The sequence below is a fragment of the Neoarius graeffei genome, chromosome 6 (genome assembly GCF_027579695.1).
Source record: "Neoarius graeffei isolate fNeoGra1 chromosome 6, fNeoGra1.pri, whole genome shotgun sequence".
In the NCBI taxonomy this organism is placed as follows: domain Eukaryota; kingdom Metazoa; phylum Chordata; class Actinopteri; order Siluriformes; family Ariidae; genus Neoarius; species Neoarius graeffei.
Window position 1 is genome coordinate 80,382,638 of NC_083574.1, and position 17,439 is coordinate 80,400,076.

The window sequence follows — 17,439 nt, forward strand, 5'->3', positions numbered from 1 at the left end:
AGAACCGCGGTTATATACATAACCCTCGTTCTATTTCGTTTCTCCTGACCGCCAGAGGCGGTGCTTTCAGCACATGGATGACTAATACCAACCAGGTCATGAGGAGTGCCTACCCGTACTCAGTGCTGCTGCGACTGGTCTGGAATGACGGCCGTCGCCACAGGATTATGTGGGACGACATTAAAGACAGTAAAACCTGGTGAAGGTGCAGCTGGACGCCCAGGAGGCTGCGCTGCATATGTCTGAAAGGGGTACGCCCTTCAGTGATGCCCATGAGGCCGCCACGCCCCGTGCAGAGTGCGCCCTGACAGCCTGAGTAATCGGGGAGCCACTGTGCCTGTAGGCATGTAATATGGCCTCGACTATCCACTTGGATAGCCCCTGTTTAGAGAGCGCCAGACCCCTCCTCGGCCCTGTGTGGCACAGAGACAGGGCGTCACTCCTACGGAAGCCCTCCGTACGGGACACGTACACCCTGAGGGCGCGAACTGGGCACAAAAGTTCCGACCTCTCACCATGGCCCGCCTCGAATGCCGCAAGGCTAAGGGGCTGGTTGACGAAGGTAGCAGAGAGGGTCTTCGGGAGGAAAGAGGGGTTAGGCCACAGAGTGACCCCACTGTCGCCGGAGTGCCACTGCAGGCACTCCCCACTGACTGACAGCGCGTGTAATTCCCCGACGCGCCTCGTCGATGTAATGGCCAGAAGAAAAGCAGTCTTCAGGGAGAGCCATGAAATGTCTGCCGTGAGCAGGGGCTCAAACGGTGCATCGCAGAGAGCCTGCAGCACCAAGTGAAGATCCCATGTGGGTACCCGGCTCCGTCGGGGGGGTCTCAACCGGAGAGCACCCTTCAAGAAACGTGCCACCAAGGGGTGGGACCCCACGGTCCTTCCCTCAACTCTGGCATGCCGAGCAGAGATGGCAGCTGCATAGACCTTGATGGTGGAAGGAGTAAGACCCTTGTCAAACAGAGACTGGAGGAACAGTAGAATGGTCGGCAGGGGGCAGCATGTAGGCTCCTCCCCCCGAGTCAAGCACCAGTTGGAGAAAAGCCTCCATCTGTTGGCGTAGAGGGCATTGGTGGAGGGTGCCCGAGAGCTTGCAATGGTGTTGACCACTGCCGGCTCACAAAGACCTAGCAGGGGGTCCGGCCCTTCAGCAGCCACACCCAGAGCTGCAGACGGGCTGGATCCGGGTGCCAGATCTGCCCTCCCAGCTGTGATAGCAGGTCCGTCCTCACTGGCAGGCACCAGGGGTCGCCGTTCAGAAGTTGTAGCAACTTGGGAAACCACACTCGGCCCGGCCACCGAGGGGTGACAAGCAGCAGCCCATGGTGGTCCATCGCAACCCTGTGTAGGGTTGGCACGATCAGCAGCAAAGGGGGGGAAGGCATACAGCAGTTGCCTCGGCCAAGCATGCGCCAGCGCGTCCTGGCCCAGGGAGCTGGGGCCGTGGAGGCTGAACCACAGAGGGCAGTGTGTCGACTCCTGGCAGGCAAAGAGGTCCACCTCTGCCCTGCCAAAATGTTCCCAGATGGCGAGAACCACCGCTGGGTTGAGTCTCCATTCCCCGGGATCGGGGTCCTGGTAGGACAGCAGATCCGCTGCCCTGTTGGCAGTGCCTGGCAAGTACATGGCACGCAGGCTCAAGAGATGTCGATGGGCCCACCGCAGAAGTTGGCCGGCCACTTCCAAGCACTGGAGGGACTTGGTGCCTCCCTGGTGGTTGATGTAGTACACTACCGTAGCGTTGTCCGTCCGCACCAGAACGTGTCTGCCGGCCAGGCCTGGGAGGAAGTGCTGTAGGCCGAGGAACACAGCCCGTAGCTCCAGCACGTTGATGTGCTGCTGTCGCTGCCCAGCAGGCGCTGAAAGGTCTTCAGGGCGAGTGACCTGCCCCGTCCGAAGCGGCCAAGCAGCAGGCGGATGTTGTGGATCCTGGTCTGGGAGGGGGTTGCTATCAATGACCTCGAATCCAGGTGCATGCCCAAGAAAATAGTCTCCTGGCTGGGCACCAGTGAGCTCTTCTTGTAATTCACCTTGAGCCCCAGCTCTGCGACATGTGAGAGCACAGTCGCGATGTCGGTGTGGGCCTGAGATGCTGACTGTGAACAGACGAGCCAGTCGTCCAGGTAAGGCAGGACACGCAAACCCCGTGCCTGAAGTGGTGCCAATGCCGCTGCCACACACCTGGTGAACACACGGGGTGCCAGCGATATCCCGAAGGGCAGAACATTGAACTCGAAAGCCTGGCCCTCGAAGGCAAACTGCAGGAACTGCCTGTGATGTGGCGCAATGGGAACATGGAAGTAGGCGTCTTTCAGGTCGATGGTGGCAAACCAGTCGCCCACCTGGATGTGGTGTAAGACATCCACTGTACGCAGCATGCAGAATCTCATGGTCTTCAAGTGGGAGTTGAGGGACCTCAGGTCGAGGATCGGGCGGATACCGCCGTCCTTCTTCGGAACCAGAAAATACCTGGGGTAGAACCCACCTTGCTGTCTCTGCCTGTCGACGGGAGAGATTGCTCCTTTCTCCAGGAGGGTGGCGATTTCCTGCCGGAGGACGAGGGACTTCCCGGATGGCTCACGGTGGTGTTTGACCCCATGAAAACGCGGCAGTTGGCAGCAGAACTGGATGCGATAACCCTCGGTGAGGGTCACCAGCACCCAGGGGTCTGGGGTCAACGCTCTCCAGCGTTGGAGCTGTTCACTGGAAAAGCGGCCAACCGCCGGCGCGCTGATGTCAGCGCCGCCCAGACCGCCCCCGTCGGTCACCAGGGGGGCGACGAGGAGCGGACTGGGTGTAGGGGGTGGCGCCGCGGGTCCGGGAAGTGGTGGGGCGACGAAAGTCATCAACCCGTCTGGTCTCCTGGCGGGTGCGTGGCCGAGACAGAGTCGGTGTGGGCCCCCTGAAGGACTGGGCAGCGTTGCCGTGGTGGTAGACCTGGCGGAGGCCAGCGAACTGCTGTCGCGCCTGGACGACCTGGGCACTCCGGTCCAGGGCTTGTTGAGCGGCCTCGCCAAATAGCTCCCCGGGGGCAACAGGGAGAGAGCGCAGCACACGCCGGTCGGGCTCGGCCAGAGGGGACTGCGCCAGCCATATCTGCCGGCAGGTGAGGGTGAGATATGACATCAGCCGGCCCAGTTCCCGCGACGAGTAGGCAAAGGCCTGGAGAGTCGCGTCGCACAGCTCCCGTGATGCCACGCTCGTCCCCTCCAGCGTCTGGGCGAGGGCCAGCAGCAGGTGGGACATGGAATTGTTGATACGACCCATTCGTGCCGCCGTGTCGTATCCCCGCATGATGAGGTCGTCGGTCACACGGCATTGAGTGCGGGGGCATCGGGCGTCAGGCCGCAGAGCCTCGTTGGGCGAAAGGACGAGGGCAGCCACGGAGGGCTCAATGTTGGGCATCTGCTGGAGGCCGTAGGTGGGGGCGTCCTGCATTGCTGCCAGGGCCCTGCAGTCACTAGGGAGGTGGGAAAGGCATCTGGGGTCCGCCCAGCACCTCTGTAACTCCTCGATGTATGGGGCCGAGGGCGGAACAGACAACGAGGAAGGCTGTGTGGAGCCTCTGAAAAAAGCGCTCTGATGCTGGGCCACCGGGGGCGTGTCCAACCCCAGACGGGCCAATGCAGCCCTCAGCGTTGGCTGGATGGATGAGCGTCCGCCTTCCGACGCTGCCACGGTGCCATGGCTGGTGGCCTGGGAACCGGCCGGAGAGGTGGAGTCGTGACCGTCAGACCCACCGCAGTCAAAGCTCTCCAACGCTTGGATCGACAGCTCATCCAGGCTGCGTGCATCAACGGCCAGTGACAGAAGCGGTGGTGATGGCGAACGGTCGGGCTGCCAGGCAGATGGGGTGGCTGCGGGAACACTGCTGCCCTGTGGCGGAGGCTGGAGATTCGCCAGCAGGGCCTTCATCTCCTCCAGCTCGGCGGACATCACCTCCACCTTCCGAGCCAAATCGCCCGAGCGCTTCTTTTTCGCCTTGGAAGCGGAGACGCGTGGGGGAGCCCCACGGCGCTTGCTGGGCCCCGCTGCTGCAGCCGGCATCATGTCCTGTCCCCCCGAGGCCCGGGGGATGTCAGACGGAGGATCCATCCGAGCCAGCCTGGCAGGGCTGGCAGAAGGGAATTTAAAAAATAGGGCGAGAACACCCCAATAGTAAGTAACCCAAAATAAACAATCAGGCGGCAACGAAAAACGACCGGGCGGACACACCCATGGTCGGAAAAAAATGGTGTGAGGGCCTAAGCGGGAGCACCCGGACCTCGCGACCCGCGAGCCTACTGCTGCGGGTTTAAAAGACAGCCGCAACTAAACAGTCACTCACTAGCGTGAGAAGACATCATACACCGCTAAAACACACAAGACAGCCAGCCCGTGAACAGGCCGGAGGCAAGGCTACACAAAACAAGGCGGTCGATAATACTAACAAAAATAGGCGCCGTGCGCCACAGAACTGATAACAAAACAGCGGCGAGAAACACCGCTTTAATTCAAATGAAATGAAAACCACTTACCTGAACGAAAACAAGCCGGCCTCCAGCGGCGAGGACACCGCCTCGGAGGGCTAGTCAGCTGACTCCACCGAGCAAGAGCACTCAGCTGACGGAGTAACAAAACAATACGAATACAACGACAAGAGAAAAAAAGGAATTGATGGACTTAACGCGGTTTCTTGGGGGATGCATAAGCACAGCCCCAACCCCACGGGTAACGAAACTAACACGGCGCTTTGTCCAAAATCCAAATTCCAAACCAACTCGCAACCTGCAAAACGCGAGAAGATGCAAGAGGTCACTTCCTGGGTTCACCGGTCTTTTGTGCCGGGGTCACGGGGTGATGTCACCCAGGTCACACGTGACTTTGTTGTTACTATTACTTGACCTGCACGTTCGTGTGATGGATATCCATGTGCTGAAAGCACCGCCTCTGGCAGTCAGGAGAAACGAAATAGAACAATTATTTCATGATCTCGAGTAAACAGCTGAGAAATGGTTCATTCAGGTGCCCCAAGAGACTTGTGATATGCTGACTGTGGGGCTATTTCTCATTCTGTATAGACGCAACTTTGGTCATTAGAATGTCTGGAATAATCGATCACCTAATAAGGCAATATTTTGGTCAGGGGTTGACTACGGTTTTGTTTTCTCGAGATCTCGAATTAGTTGTGTTGTTTTCTCGAGATCCTGAATTAATTATGTCGTTATCTCGGGATAACAAGGTGAATAAAAAAAGATTATATGAAGGGCCTCTCGCGGCTTCCGTACCCATCTGTTGTGTACATTCATGATAATACATGAAATCTAATGTAAGTATTCTAGAAAAATGTACGTGTCTGTGTTTTCAGTTCTGTTTTGACCACACCTCAGTACAGTTTAAATATTTATGTGTTCAATAGCTTCAAGGTGACTTGTGTGTTTTATATATAAACACCAACTCTTTGCTTCTGTCTTTTGTTAAGTCTAGGAAAACATAGGTGATTGCTCAAGGTAAACTTGGCTGTGGTGCTAGGAATCAAAGAGATGCAAAGAGGTGTTATTCAGGCAGCACAGCAGGAGAGAGAAATTCATGTAAAGATGTTGAAAAACCGAAAACTAGAGGCAAGGGGACGCTGGGAGAGTAAAATTGAATTCCTTCTGGCTGTAGCAGGAGATATTGTGGGTCTGGGCAATGTTTGGAGATTCCCCTACCTCTGCTACAGGAATGGAGGAGGTAAGAGTACTGAAAGAGGTTTTATATTGTCTGTTGTCTCTTTGTATATTGTGTGTTTGCATGAATTGTTGGTTCATGGTTAATGTGCTTTCCCTGACTTAAGTTCATGAAACCCTGAAGTAGAGGAACCGTATTTTAGTATTTACAAGTATTTTGTCTTTAACAACTGGCTGCTGTGTTTCTCTATTTGGAGAAACCAAGTAAAACTCTTTTTTTGTATTTTGTCATTAATTTGGAGGTTGGCATTGTTTGCATGTTATTAGGGGTGTTTTTGGTGCCCTACTTTGTGTTTGCTGTGACTTGTGGTTTGCCCCTATTCCTTCTGGAAACTGCTATGGGACAATACACACAAGAGGGGGCTATCACATGCTGGCAACATATCTGCCCACTGGCTAAGGGTAAGTGACAATGGTGTGTTATGTTCATAAACTGAATCTGTATTCAAGATCCGCTTGTGACAAATAAGTGGTACAGATGATGGGTGGATAGGTTGTGTTAGTTTATGCATGCATTGACGTGGAATGTAACTGGGTTCAACTGCTGACAAATGGATGTCTTTAGTCTCCTTTTAAATGTTTCCGGATGATTGACAGCTCTTGGGTAATCACAGAGGGAATTGCAAAGTTTGGGGCCATAAACAAACGGCTGCCTCATTACCCTTTTGCAGGATAGTGGGTATGGCCAGGATATTTGTTAATTGATCTGGGACATTGGAACAATTAATTCACGAGGTACAGTGGAAGCAAGACAAAAGGAATTTAAATATCACTACACATCTTAAAATCAATTCTAAGTCAGTGCTAGACAATGTAGCTGTTTACAGATGTATAGTGACCTTGCATTCTTGTACACCAAGATTCATGCAGCAGCATTTTTCACTCTCTAGAAACTATTGATAAAGCTTTTTGGTAAACCAGTGAAGAGAGGCTTAGAGTAATCCAGATGGGTTGAAAAAAGAGGCATGTATAAATTTGTCAATATTAAATAAAATTGCACTGGAAGAATTCAGCTTTTTTACACATAGTTTTGTGTAGATTTAAAATTAACACAGTCTGTGAATTTGTGCACAACATTCAACACAGTATGTGTAGACCGATCTGCTCTACACATATTCAGTATCATTTTTTTTAATGCATGAGCTGAACAGCACCCTGCCCGTCGTCTGACAATGACATCAATTTGCCATGTTGTTTTAATTTTATTGTATACTGTTGAACATAAAATATTATTTTAATCACTTCACCACGTGAATCATGAAAACACTAAAAATAAAAAGCCTGCAGTTATGTTGGTCACTGGATGCCTCTGAACATCCTCTCTATTTCTCAGAGACAACGTAAACAACACTGCTAACACCAGGCATTTATGTTGTACATAAAATATATTTTATATTACAATCTCTTCACTATGTAAATCACTAAACACCTCTGAACATCCTCATTGCTTCTCAGAGATGATGTGAACAACACTGCTAATGCCAGCTAATTAGAAACTAGTCAGTACTTTCTTACTACTCACAGTGTAATACACCGGCCCTTTGCGGATAAGATTGAACAACCCTGATTACAACCTCCTGAAAATTGGTGGAATGATAGTAACTCAGGTGAGGGATTTCAGTGGGTGATTTTTAATTAATTGGGTTACTCAAGTCATGTTACCGTAATGCTAGCTCTGTCTTCAGCTTAAATATAGATTTTATTCTTTCACAAAATCTTTGCTAACTGCCATTTTAATGGGGAGAGAATTCATGGCAGTGAAAGCTAGAGCAAAATTCTTGAGGTAAGTTGTGTTAGATTTTGAAGTAAATTTCCTGTTTTCTCATTTAATAAAGATTGCAAACAGGCGCATACACAGACAGAGGAAGATTTTATTTAAGAAGTTTCATGTATGTACACCTGTTTGTCCAAGACGCACTCTCTGAATGCCCCCCCCCCCCAAAAAAAAAAGAAAACAAAAACCCTTCACTCACTCTCACTCTGGTTTATCATAACAAAATACTCTCTTATAACATTTAAACTGTAACAAGGATAATGATATTACAATGGATTCTGAGACCCTGAAAAAAAAACACACACACAAAGTTCTAGTTCATTCCAATGGTGTTCAGTGGGGTTGAGTTCCAGGCTCTGTGCAGGCCACTCGAGTTCATCCACACCAAACTTGGTGAACCTTAACTTTATGGAGCTAGCTTTGTGCACAGGGGGATGGTCATACTGGAACAGGTTTGGGCCTCTTAGGCCCTGTCCACACGGCAACGGATTCAGGTGACTCCGATACAATTGCTTATCGTTTAGGCCTGGCGTCCACACGGCACCGGCGTTTTGGGTGCCCAAAACGCAATCTTTTTGAGAACGGGTTCCAGAGTGGAAAGATCTGGCAACGTTGCCATTGTGAAATCGTCTGGATGAGTAGAACGGATTTGTTTACGATGACCTCACAACCACATGACTGTGAGTGCTTCACGCCGGGTAGAAGTGTAACGAATATCACCAGGATATCACCAGGAAAAAGCCTTACAGAGCACTAGTGAGAGTGAAACACGAGCTTGGATATTATTATTATTATTATTATCATTATTATGTTCAGTGTTAGTTCACAGTAGTAATGCAAGAAGCAGAATAGTGACAGTAATAGTGAAGCAAAAACATGCAATTGTACAAACACTGCAGCTCTACAGCAAAATATTCATTTATGAAATGGTCTGATTCTTAACACCAGTAGTGCCAATGATCTTCTCATTGCGATGCGATGCGAGTTGTCAACAAAACCTATAACTTGGTTCATGAAACGCGCTTACAAAATATTTTCACTGTGAATATTTATTGTGTAATGGTGCAAAGTGAGAGAGAGAGAGAGAGAGAGAGAGAGAGAGACTCTGCCCTTAGGGCAGAGTCAATCCCGCCAGCAAAAATAGGGAAAAAAAGGAGCGATCTCACCTCTTCAGATGTTGGTTTAAGTCCGACAATACATTCCTCAAAAAGGGCGTAGAGGAGCAAATTAATCCATCAACGTGTAGCATTCAATTTATTCCGGACCATTAAAGACGCCGCCTTCCGCGTAGAATCATACGTCATCCTCGCCGCCATATTGGATAGGTCAAAACGGAGAATAAAGATTCATGCGCTGCCTTTAACTGTACCAACAGGTTTACCGTCCAAACAAGATCACACGGGATTACCTTTCACAGGTGAGAAACAACAAATTAATCCATCAACGTGTAGTATTCAATTTATTCCGGACCATTAAAGACGCCGCCTTCCGCGTAGAATCATACGTCATCCTCGCCGCCATATTGGATAGGTCAAAGCAGAGAATAAAGATTAGCTGCGTTTAACTGTACCAACAAGTTTGCCGTCCAAACGACATCACATGGGATTACCTTTCACAGGTGAGACTGGAAAAATACTTTTCATTGTATTTGGTCATTATAATGTAATTTTACGAACAGATTTTCCTGACTTTGTGGCTAATATGAAGTCTCGCGCATAATAGTTTATGCGCATGCGTCCTTACTTCTTCTATTGTTCAAGTGTCTCCGAAGGGACCGTCTTACAGCGCCCCTAGAGGTGTGGCATGTGTATTGCATCGTTTTCAGCAAGCGTTGCGTTGCCATATGGACCTGATATTTTACTGATCGTTGCCCATTTGGACGCGATATATTTTTAAATAACATCTCGTTACCGTTGTCGTGTGGATGTAGCCTTAGTTCCATTGAAGGGAAAATGTAATGTAACTGCATATAAAGACGTTCCAAACAATTGTATGATTCAAACTCTGGGGCCACAGTTGAGGGAAGGCTCATATATGGGTTTAAATTTCAGGTGTTCACATACTTTAGGCCACACAGTGTACTTGTCCTATGCAACATTAGGAACTTTATTCCCTGTGGTCTATTACTTACTGGCTTTATGTCCTCTTTCAGGTGTTGGCTATGCAGGCCAAGTGATTCAACTGTATGGCTGCATGTGTTACATCATAATCCTGGCCTGGGCATTGCTCTATTTGGTCTCATCCTTCAAGTCTCAGCTTCCCTGGGCCAGCTGTGACAACATCTGGAACACAAGTATGAAATGGGAACAAGAGTGCCTTAAATTGATGAAACAGATCATCTAGCCTTGCTATATAAGCAATGTTACTGTAGCAAGTGTTTAGGTGGGTGGAGCACAGAAGCATGGCAGGCCAGTACTGAGTTCTCACTAACTCTTTTATTATTAGCTTTTCAGCTTCTACACGTTTACTTAGACATGGACGCACACACACGCCACACACACGTGTTCTGGTCGGGAGAGAGCCCGCTCTGCTCTCGCTCTCTTCCTTAAAGGACATGGGACATGAAACATAAATGCACGCTATATCAGTTTCTTTCCATTAAAAATATGAAATAATTGCATCAACAAATACAAAATTATCTATTAAATTCAGCAAAATCATTATATTCGTGGTGATTATATGGCATTTCTGCTCGAGCTCCGATATGCATATTTTACAACCGGAAGAGCCGCTGTCACGTGATCATACGTCACAAAAACTTTCGGGTACAGCACAAGCGGGTAGATGAATATGGAGAAGTGTGAATCGTGATGATGACGAATGCGACAAAATATTTTTTTGTGTCTTAGATGACAAGAAAATTTTTCGTTTTTAGAGTGTTTAACGTACATTGAACATCATGGTGTATTGCGACCTCCCAGTCAGTCAGACGCGCTGTTACTCCTGTTAGCAATGTAGCTAGGCTCAGCATGGCCAATGGTATTTTTTGGGGCTGTAGTTAGATGCGACCAAACTCTTCCACGTTTTTCCTGTTTACATAGGTTTATATGACCAGTGACATGAAACAAAGTTCAGTTACACAAATTGAAACGTGGCGATTTTCTATGCTATGGAAAGTCCGCACTATAATGACAGGCGTACTAACACCTTCTGCGCGCTTCGACAGTGCATTGATACCTTCACTCGGAGTTGTACCATTATTTTCTAGACAGGGCGGACGGACCAGGGCATTCGCCCGCCTGGCCGTGCCCGACGATGAGCGCTCTCGGCCGGCTTGGGAGGCAGACGGCAGCCCCTCCTGGAAGTGTGGTTTTACCATGGGCCTCATGCGGTAAGGATTAGTATTATAATTTTGGGTGTGTCAATTATTGATTATCATAATTCTGACTCGTTTCGCCATTTTGAATGTTTTCATCTCGGACTCTGGAAGCATTGTATCTCAATCAATCTCGAAAAATATCAGCAAAAAAAAACTAGCTTGCAACGGACTTTAGCTAGATCTATGATGAACTTTCAATATATGATACAAAAATAATACTTCTTTCAGCAGATCATTAGCCTTTGAGCAGAATTGTTTTTAACTTACCAGGATGTGTTATCGAGCCGACCGCTTTCAGTTTCATGGGGATTGAATGAACTCTCACTCTCAGAATCATCTGACCCATCAGAGTAAAGACGAGATCTATGTTCATGTGAATTTCCAGCTATCGGTTCGAATTGATAGGGTCTAACTTCACATCTCTGTGAAACATCGGGAATGTCACTGTCGATGGTGTCCCTTTCGGTAACCTGTTTACATTAGATACCCAAGCGCTGGCTCCTTGAAAAGTTTTTGTGACGTCACGGGTCACGTGACCGCTTAGCTAATTAACGAATCATTGTTTTACGCTGATGTATAAAAAAGTTGAATAATGTGGTGATTTTCACATTTTTGATGCCCTGCAGTGATTTAGATGGCATTTCTTATGTCCTTTATACATAATTATACCCAGAAAAAAATCCATGTCCCATGTCCTTTAAATAGGGCACGGCTCCTGGGAAGACACACAAACAGGTTAATTCACCTCAGGTGTAGTGATTCTGCCACTTACCTTCCCTGACTCCGCCCTCCGGTCATAGATCGACGCTTGACCACGCCCCCACTGCCACAGTTATATTTACTTGTTTTCCTATTTTCTTAAAGAGCTTTTTCTGCTTTCAACACCTGATGCTCATTTGAGGACTAGTTAGGGAAATCCTACCTAGAGAAATTCTGTATATTTCAGAAAAATATGGCTTGGGTGGCACATTGAGGTTCAAACCTGAACTTAGGATTCCATCTGTGTTGTTCTACTTCCTGTATCTACGTTTTATTTTTTCACTTCAGATTTCTCCTCCTGTCCAAAAAAGTTTTAGTAAGTGGGTTAACTACTCTATTGTGGGCGGCATGGTGGTGTAGTGGTTAGCACAGTCGCCTCACAGCAAGAAGGTTCTGGGTTCGAACCCAGTGTCCGGTGAGGGCCTTTCTGTGTGGAGTTTGCATGTTCTCCCCATGTCTGCATGGGTGTGCTCCGGTTTCCCCCACAGTCCAAAGACATGCATTTAGGTTAATGTGGGGTGGCCTTGGGCTGAAGTGCCCTTGAGCAAGGTACTTAACCCCTGACTGCTCCCCGGGCGCTCTAATGTGGCTGCCCACTGCTCTGGGTGTGTGCGCGTGTGTTCACTGCTTCAGATGGGTAAAATGCAGAGGATGAATTTCACTGTGCTTGAAGTGTGCATGTGACAAATAAAGGTTTCTTCTTCTTCTAAAGTGTGCACTGGTGTAAATGGTTGTGTGATGTCCAGTGATTGCCTTGCACCCAGTGTTCCCAGCACAGGTTCTCGTTTGACTGCTACCCGATCCAGGACAACATTTTCTTTCATATGAATTAATTCACATTTTTTGGTAGATGAAATTTGTTTATTTACGCTAGACCCTTCCAAAACAAAAAAACAATAACTGAAAGAAGCTATGGTACAAACCTGGAAAAACATCACAACAGAAGAATGTAGTTTGGTGATGTCAGTTGGTCATTGGTATGATGCAGTTATTACAAGCAATAGATAGTGAATGATTATTCCACGAAATCGAGTCATACATGAGCCAATGGCTATAAGACATGTACAACGAGATTGAGTGGAATAATTGTTTTATTATATCCACATTCACTGGATTTTGTGAAACAGAGCATTTTTGTTTTTATTTTTTGCAAATTCGATCAATAAAATCTTTATACAAAACGTCCAGCAAAGTAATTTCCACTTCAACGGACTTCTTAAAAACCTATCAATGGCTACACAAATTGACTTTAGTTTTGTTTTTTTTGTAGAAAGTACCATCTTGCTGTCATGCCGACGTATAGAATAGCTTTAGACATTTATTTAATTCTTCCTTGGACATTTCAGTGATGTAATTTTCAAAGTTCTTTGAGCTTTTGAACCAGTCTAAATAATTTCAACAAATTTTAATCCTTAAAGATGAAGAATGGAAACAAACCAGCAAAATGACAGAAGGAATTTGTGAAAAATGCTAAAATAATCCTTGAAAAATAAAGATACGTTCTTACCATCAAATACTTTCATTCCATATTTTTTTTACTTTTTTTTTCAAGTAGAGTTTTTATTTCATCCTTGGTTGGTCCAGCAAAACATTCTCTCATTTTGTTTTTCTCGACTCACAATGTATGAGCTGATAGCCTAGTAGTAGAGTAGCCAATCATAATTGCTCATATTCAGTGAATGTGGAAATAATGTCATTCAAAGCGGCTAGAGATAATGAGATGAGACTTTATTTTAATTCAAGGCGATCTGTTCAGATACTTTTGCTCAATTAAAAACAAATGTATCATGGTCTAAGTTATAACATCAAGATGGAAAATAAGGAAATTAAATAAAAAAAATAATTTTGTCTCATATTCGTCTAATTATCTCAAACCCAAATGAATTGGCTTTGCTGTTCCAATACTTTAATATCCATCCATCCATCCATCCATCCATCCATCCATCCATCCATCCCTTCAAAACCTCCCCCACTCTGACATCCTCGAGGTTATGTCTCCCCACACCCCATTATCCTCCTCTGCTGGGTAACTTATTAGAGTATAACCTGCTACAGTTTACAAAATGTATGTATATCTTAATATCTGTTAAAAGCCACATTTCCAAATATATAACTGTAAACAAAAACACTGATAGAGTATACATACATTTAATGAGATGATTAGTGCCAAACTGTCTATATTCCCTTTCCTTCTTCCTCAGACAGCTGTATTACTCTTGTAAATAATGCCAACTGGACCAGACAGGTCAACTCAACATCAGCAGCCACTGAGTTTTGGGAGTAAGTGTCATATACATGCAAATGTAGTAAAGCTTTTAATCAACATTTCAGTAGTTACAAAAATTTAGTGTTAACCAAGATGGACTATGTAGTAAATCCATACGGAGTTACACATAAGTTACAGAGAATATTATGCTATCACTTATTTCCATGATATTACTGTACAGGCGAAGAGTGCTTTCTATCTCCAAAGGTATTGATGAAGTAGGTAACATCAACTGGGAGATTCTTCTGTGTCTAATTGCAATGTGGATCATATGCTATTTCTCTATATGGAAAGGAGTCAAGTCCACTGGGAAGGTGAATGTGTGCTTGGGTTCCATAATTGGCTTTGCATATTAGTCACTAGGAATGATTAAGTCATAAACACTTAAATTCAACATTGGAACTCATTTTACATGACGTGTTTTCCGTCCACTGTTCTGAGGTGGTGTATTTCACAGCCACATTCCCCTATGTAATGTTGCTGGTGTTGCTGATTCGTGGACTGACTCTCCCTGGAGCCATGCAGGGTGTTATTTTTTACCTCTATCCTGACTTCCAGCGACTGTTGGAGCCTCAGGTGCTGTAAACACACACAGACACAGGGCTAACACTTTCATTGACTATTTCTATAGGGTTATTTTGAAAGACCAATGATGATTAAAATACATTAAACCCCCCCCCCATAATGGGATTTTTTTTGTTTATGTTTTCTCTGTATAAAAAACAAAGTATTTTCTGTCTAAAGAAACATTCTGTACACTTTTATGTTTAGAAGTTAGTTTTCAGCAAAATTTGACAAGCAAATTTATAGTGGATAACTGTTATTCAAAATATAACTTTATTATTGGCATATTTTGAAGGAAATGGTTTAAGAATTCTTGGCATATAAACAAAAATCAGGTAACAAAGTAAGTGTAGTGTGTTACTCACAACCTTTATAAATTTTTCTGTGTGTGGGTGTGCAGGTATGGATGGAGGCAGCCAGTCAAATTATCTACTCTTATAGTACAGGTGTGGGAATATTGACTGTGCTAGGCAGCTTCAACCAAAGCAGCAACAACTGCTACAGGTGACCTGAACATTTTGTAAAACAACATTTCTCTCCCATCCAGCTATATGATGATGATAATGTTTTGCACTAAACTAAAATAGCTTTTACACGACTAAATATAAGGCACCATAAATTAACATGAATTAATTTGCAACACATTCAATAATGGTGATAATTAGGTCAGTGGGTATAAATACTGAAACCTACAGTGGCCTCCATAATTATTGGGACCCCTTGTAAAGATCAGTAAAAAGGGTCAAGAAAAAAATCCACCTTTTCGTGAAGTCGCTTCATTTCGCACTGAAAAAAATGCGAAAAATCCAACCTTGAATCGAAATAAATGTATTCAGAGAAAAACAAATCCCTCATCAAGATAATTGTTTTAACCAACAACACATGCCACTATTATTGGCACCCCAAGAAATTATAGTGAACACAATGTAACTAAAGCATATTTCCCATTTAAAATGTAAATTTTTGAGTTGATTTGAGTGTGTAGGAACTTTCAAGCTGTAATCCATGACTTCCTGATTAACAGGGACACAAATATGAGGTGACACAGAGGCCTATTTCCCTTAGTCATCCATCAGTAGGGGAAAGACACACAAACCAAATGAGGGAGAAGTGTGTTGACCTTCATAAGGCAGGGAATGGATATTAAAAAAAAAAAGCTACTCACCTGAAAATGTCTATTTCTACTGTTGGGACAATAAAATAGTGGACACCAAATAGAACTGTTACAAACTCGCCTGGAAGAGGACCCAAGTTTATTTTGCCCCTATGTACAGTGAGGAGGAGGGTAAGAGAGGCATGCATAAATACATACATACATACATACATACATACATACATACATACATACATACCCACCCAAGGATCACTTTTGGTGAATTACATGAAAAAGTAAAATCTTGGGGTTTCCAAGTCTCCAAAACCACCATCAGATGCCACCTCCATGCCAACAGATTACAGTGCCTTGCAAAAGTATTCATACCCCTTGAACTTTTTCACATTTTTCCACCTTACAACCACGAACTTAAAAGTTTTTTTTTAATTGAGATTTTATGTGATAGACCAACACAGAGTAGCACATAATTGTGAAGTGAAATGAAAATGATAAATGGTCTTCAAAATTTTAAACAAATAAAAATCTGAAAAATGTGATGTGCATTAGTATTCAGCCCCCCTGCATCAATACTTTGTAGAGCCGCCTTTTGCTGCAATTACAGCTGCAAGTCTTTTGTGGTATGTCTCTACCAGCTTTGCACATCTAGACACTGAAATTTTTGCCCATTCTTCTTTGCAAAATAGCTCAAGCTCAGCCAGATTGGATGGAGAGCATCTGTGAACAGCAATTTTCAAGTCTTGCCACAGATGCTCAATGGGATTTAGGTCTGGACTTTGACTGGGCCATTCTAACACATGAATATTCTTTGATCTAAACCATTCCATTGTAGCTCTGGCTGTATGTTTAGGGTCATTGTCTTGCTGGAAAGTGAATCTCCTTCCCAGTCTCAAGTCTTTTGCAGCCTCCAACAGGTTTTCTTCCAGGATTGCCCTGTATTTAGCTTCATCCATCTTCCCATCAACTCTGACCAGCTTCCCTGTCCCTGCTGAAGAAAAGCATCCCCATAGCATGATGCTGCCACCACCATGTTTCACAGTGGTGAAACATATTTGCTGTGTCCCCTACATGGCTTCTGGCAAACGGGACTTCTTATGCCTGTCTTTCAACAATGGCTTTCTTCTTGTCACTCTTCCAAAAAGGCCAGATTTGTGGAGTGTACGACTTATAGTTGTCCTGTGCACAGATTCTCCCACCTGAGCTGTGGATTTCTGCAGCTCCTCCAGAGTGATCATGGGCCTCTTGGCTGCTTCTCTGACCAGTGCTCTCCTAGCTCGCTCTGTCCGTTTAGGTGGACGGCCATTTCGTGGTAGGTTTGCAGTTGTGCCATACTTTTTCCATTTTTGAATGATGGATTGAACAGTGCTTCTTGAGATGTTCAGAGCTTGGGATTTTTTTTTTTATAACCTAACCCTGCTTTAAACTTCTCCAGAACTTTATCCCTGACCTGTCTGGTGAGTTCTTTGGTCTTCATGATGCTGTTTGTTCTTCAGTGTTCTCTAACAAACCACTGAGGCCTTCACAGAACAAGTGTATTTATGCTGAGAGTAAATTACACACAGTAGGACTCTATTAACTAATTAGATGACTTCTGAAGGCAATTGATTGCACTGGACTGTATTTAGAGGTATCAGAGGACAGGGGGCTGAATACTAATGCACACCACATTTTTCAGATTTTTATTTGTTTAAAATTTTGAAGACGATTTATCATTTTCATTTCACTTCACAATTATGTGCTACTCTGTGTTGGTCTATCACATAAAATCTCAATAAAAAACTTTTAAGTTCGTGGTTGTAAGGTGGAAAAATGTGAAAAAGTTCAAGGGGTACTGTATGAATACTTTTGCAAGGCACTGTATTTGGAAGGTGTGCCAGAAAAAAATATTTTTCTGTCAGTTAATCACAAACGTAAGCACCTGAAGTTTGCAAA

General features: G+C 45.3%; 1 protein-coding gene across 4 annotated transcripts in view; it reads left to right on the forward strand.

Annotated features, from left to right (window-relative positions):
* The first annotated feature begins 5,479 nt into the window (after window positions 1–5,479).
* The window catches only part of LOC132888100 (sodium- and chloride-dependent GABA transporter 2-like), a 38,797-nt gene continuing 26,837 nt past the window's right edge, over window positions 5,480–17,439 (forward strand). Inside the window, exons 1-7 of one of the 4 annotated variants that reach the window (XM_060924092.1) lie at window positions 5,480–5,718; window positions 5,982–6,116; window positions 9,641–9,781; window positions 13,768–13,846; window positions 14,014–14,146; window positions 14,274–14,408; window positions 14,797–14,900. In XM_060924092.1, coding sequence (XP_060780075.1) covers window positions 5,529–5,718; window positions 5,982–6,116; window positions 9,641–9,781; window positions 13,768–13,846; window positions 14,014–14,146; window positions 14,274–14,408; window positions 14,797–14,900 — 917 coding nt within the window. In that variant the 5' untranslated portion in view covers window positions 5,480–5,528. Of the gene's footprint in view, window positions 5,719–5,981; window positions 6,117–9,640; window positions 9,782–9,861; window positions 9,871–13,767; window positions 13,847–14,013; window positions 14,147–14,273; window positions 14,409–14,796; window positions 14,901–17,439 lie in introns of those variants that run through there. The other 3 variants (XM_060924093.1, XM_060924094.1, XM_060924095.1) reach the window with 3 other exon arrangements.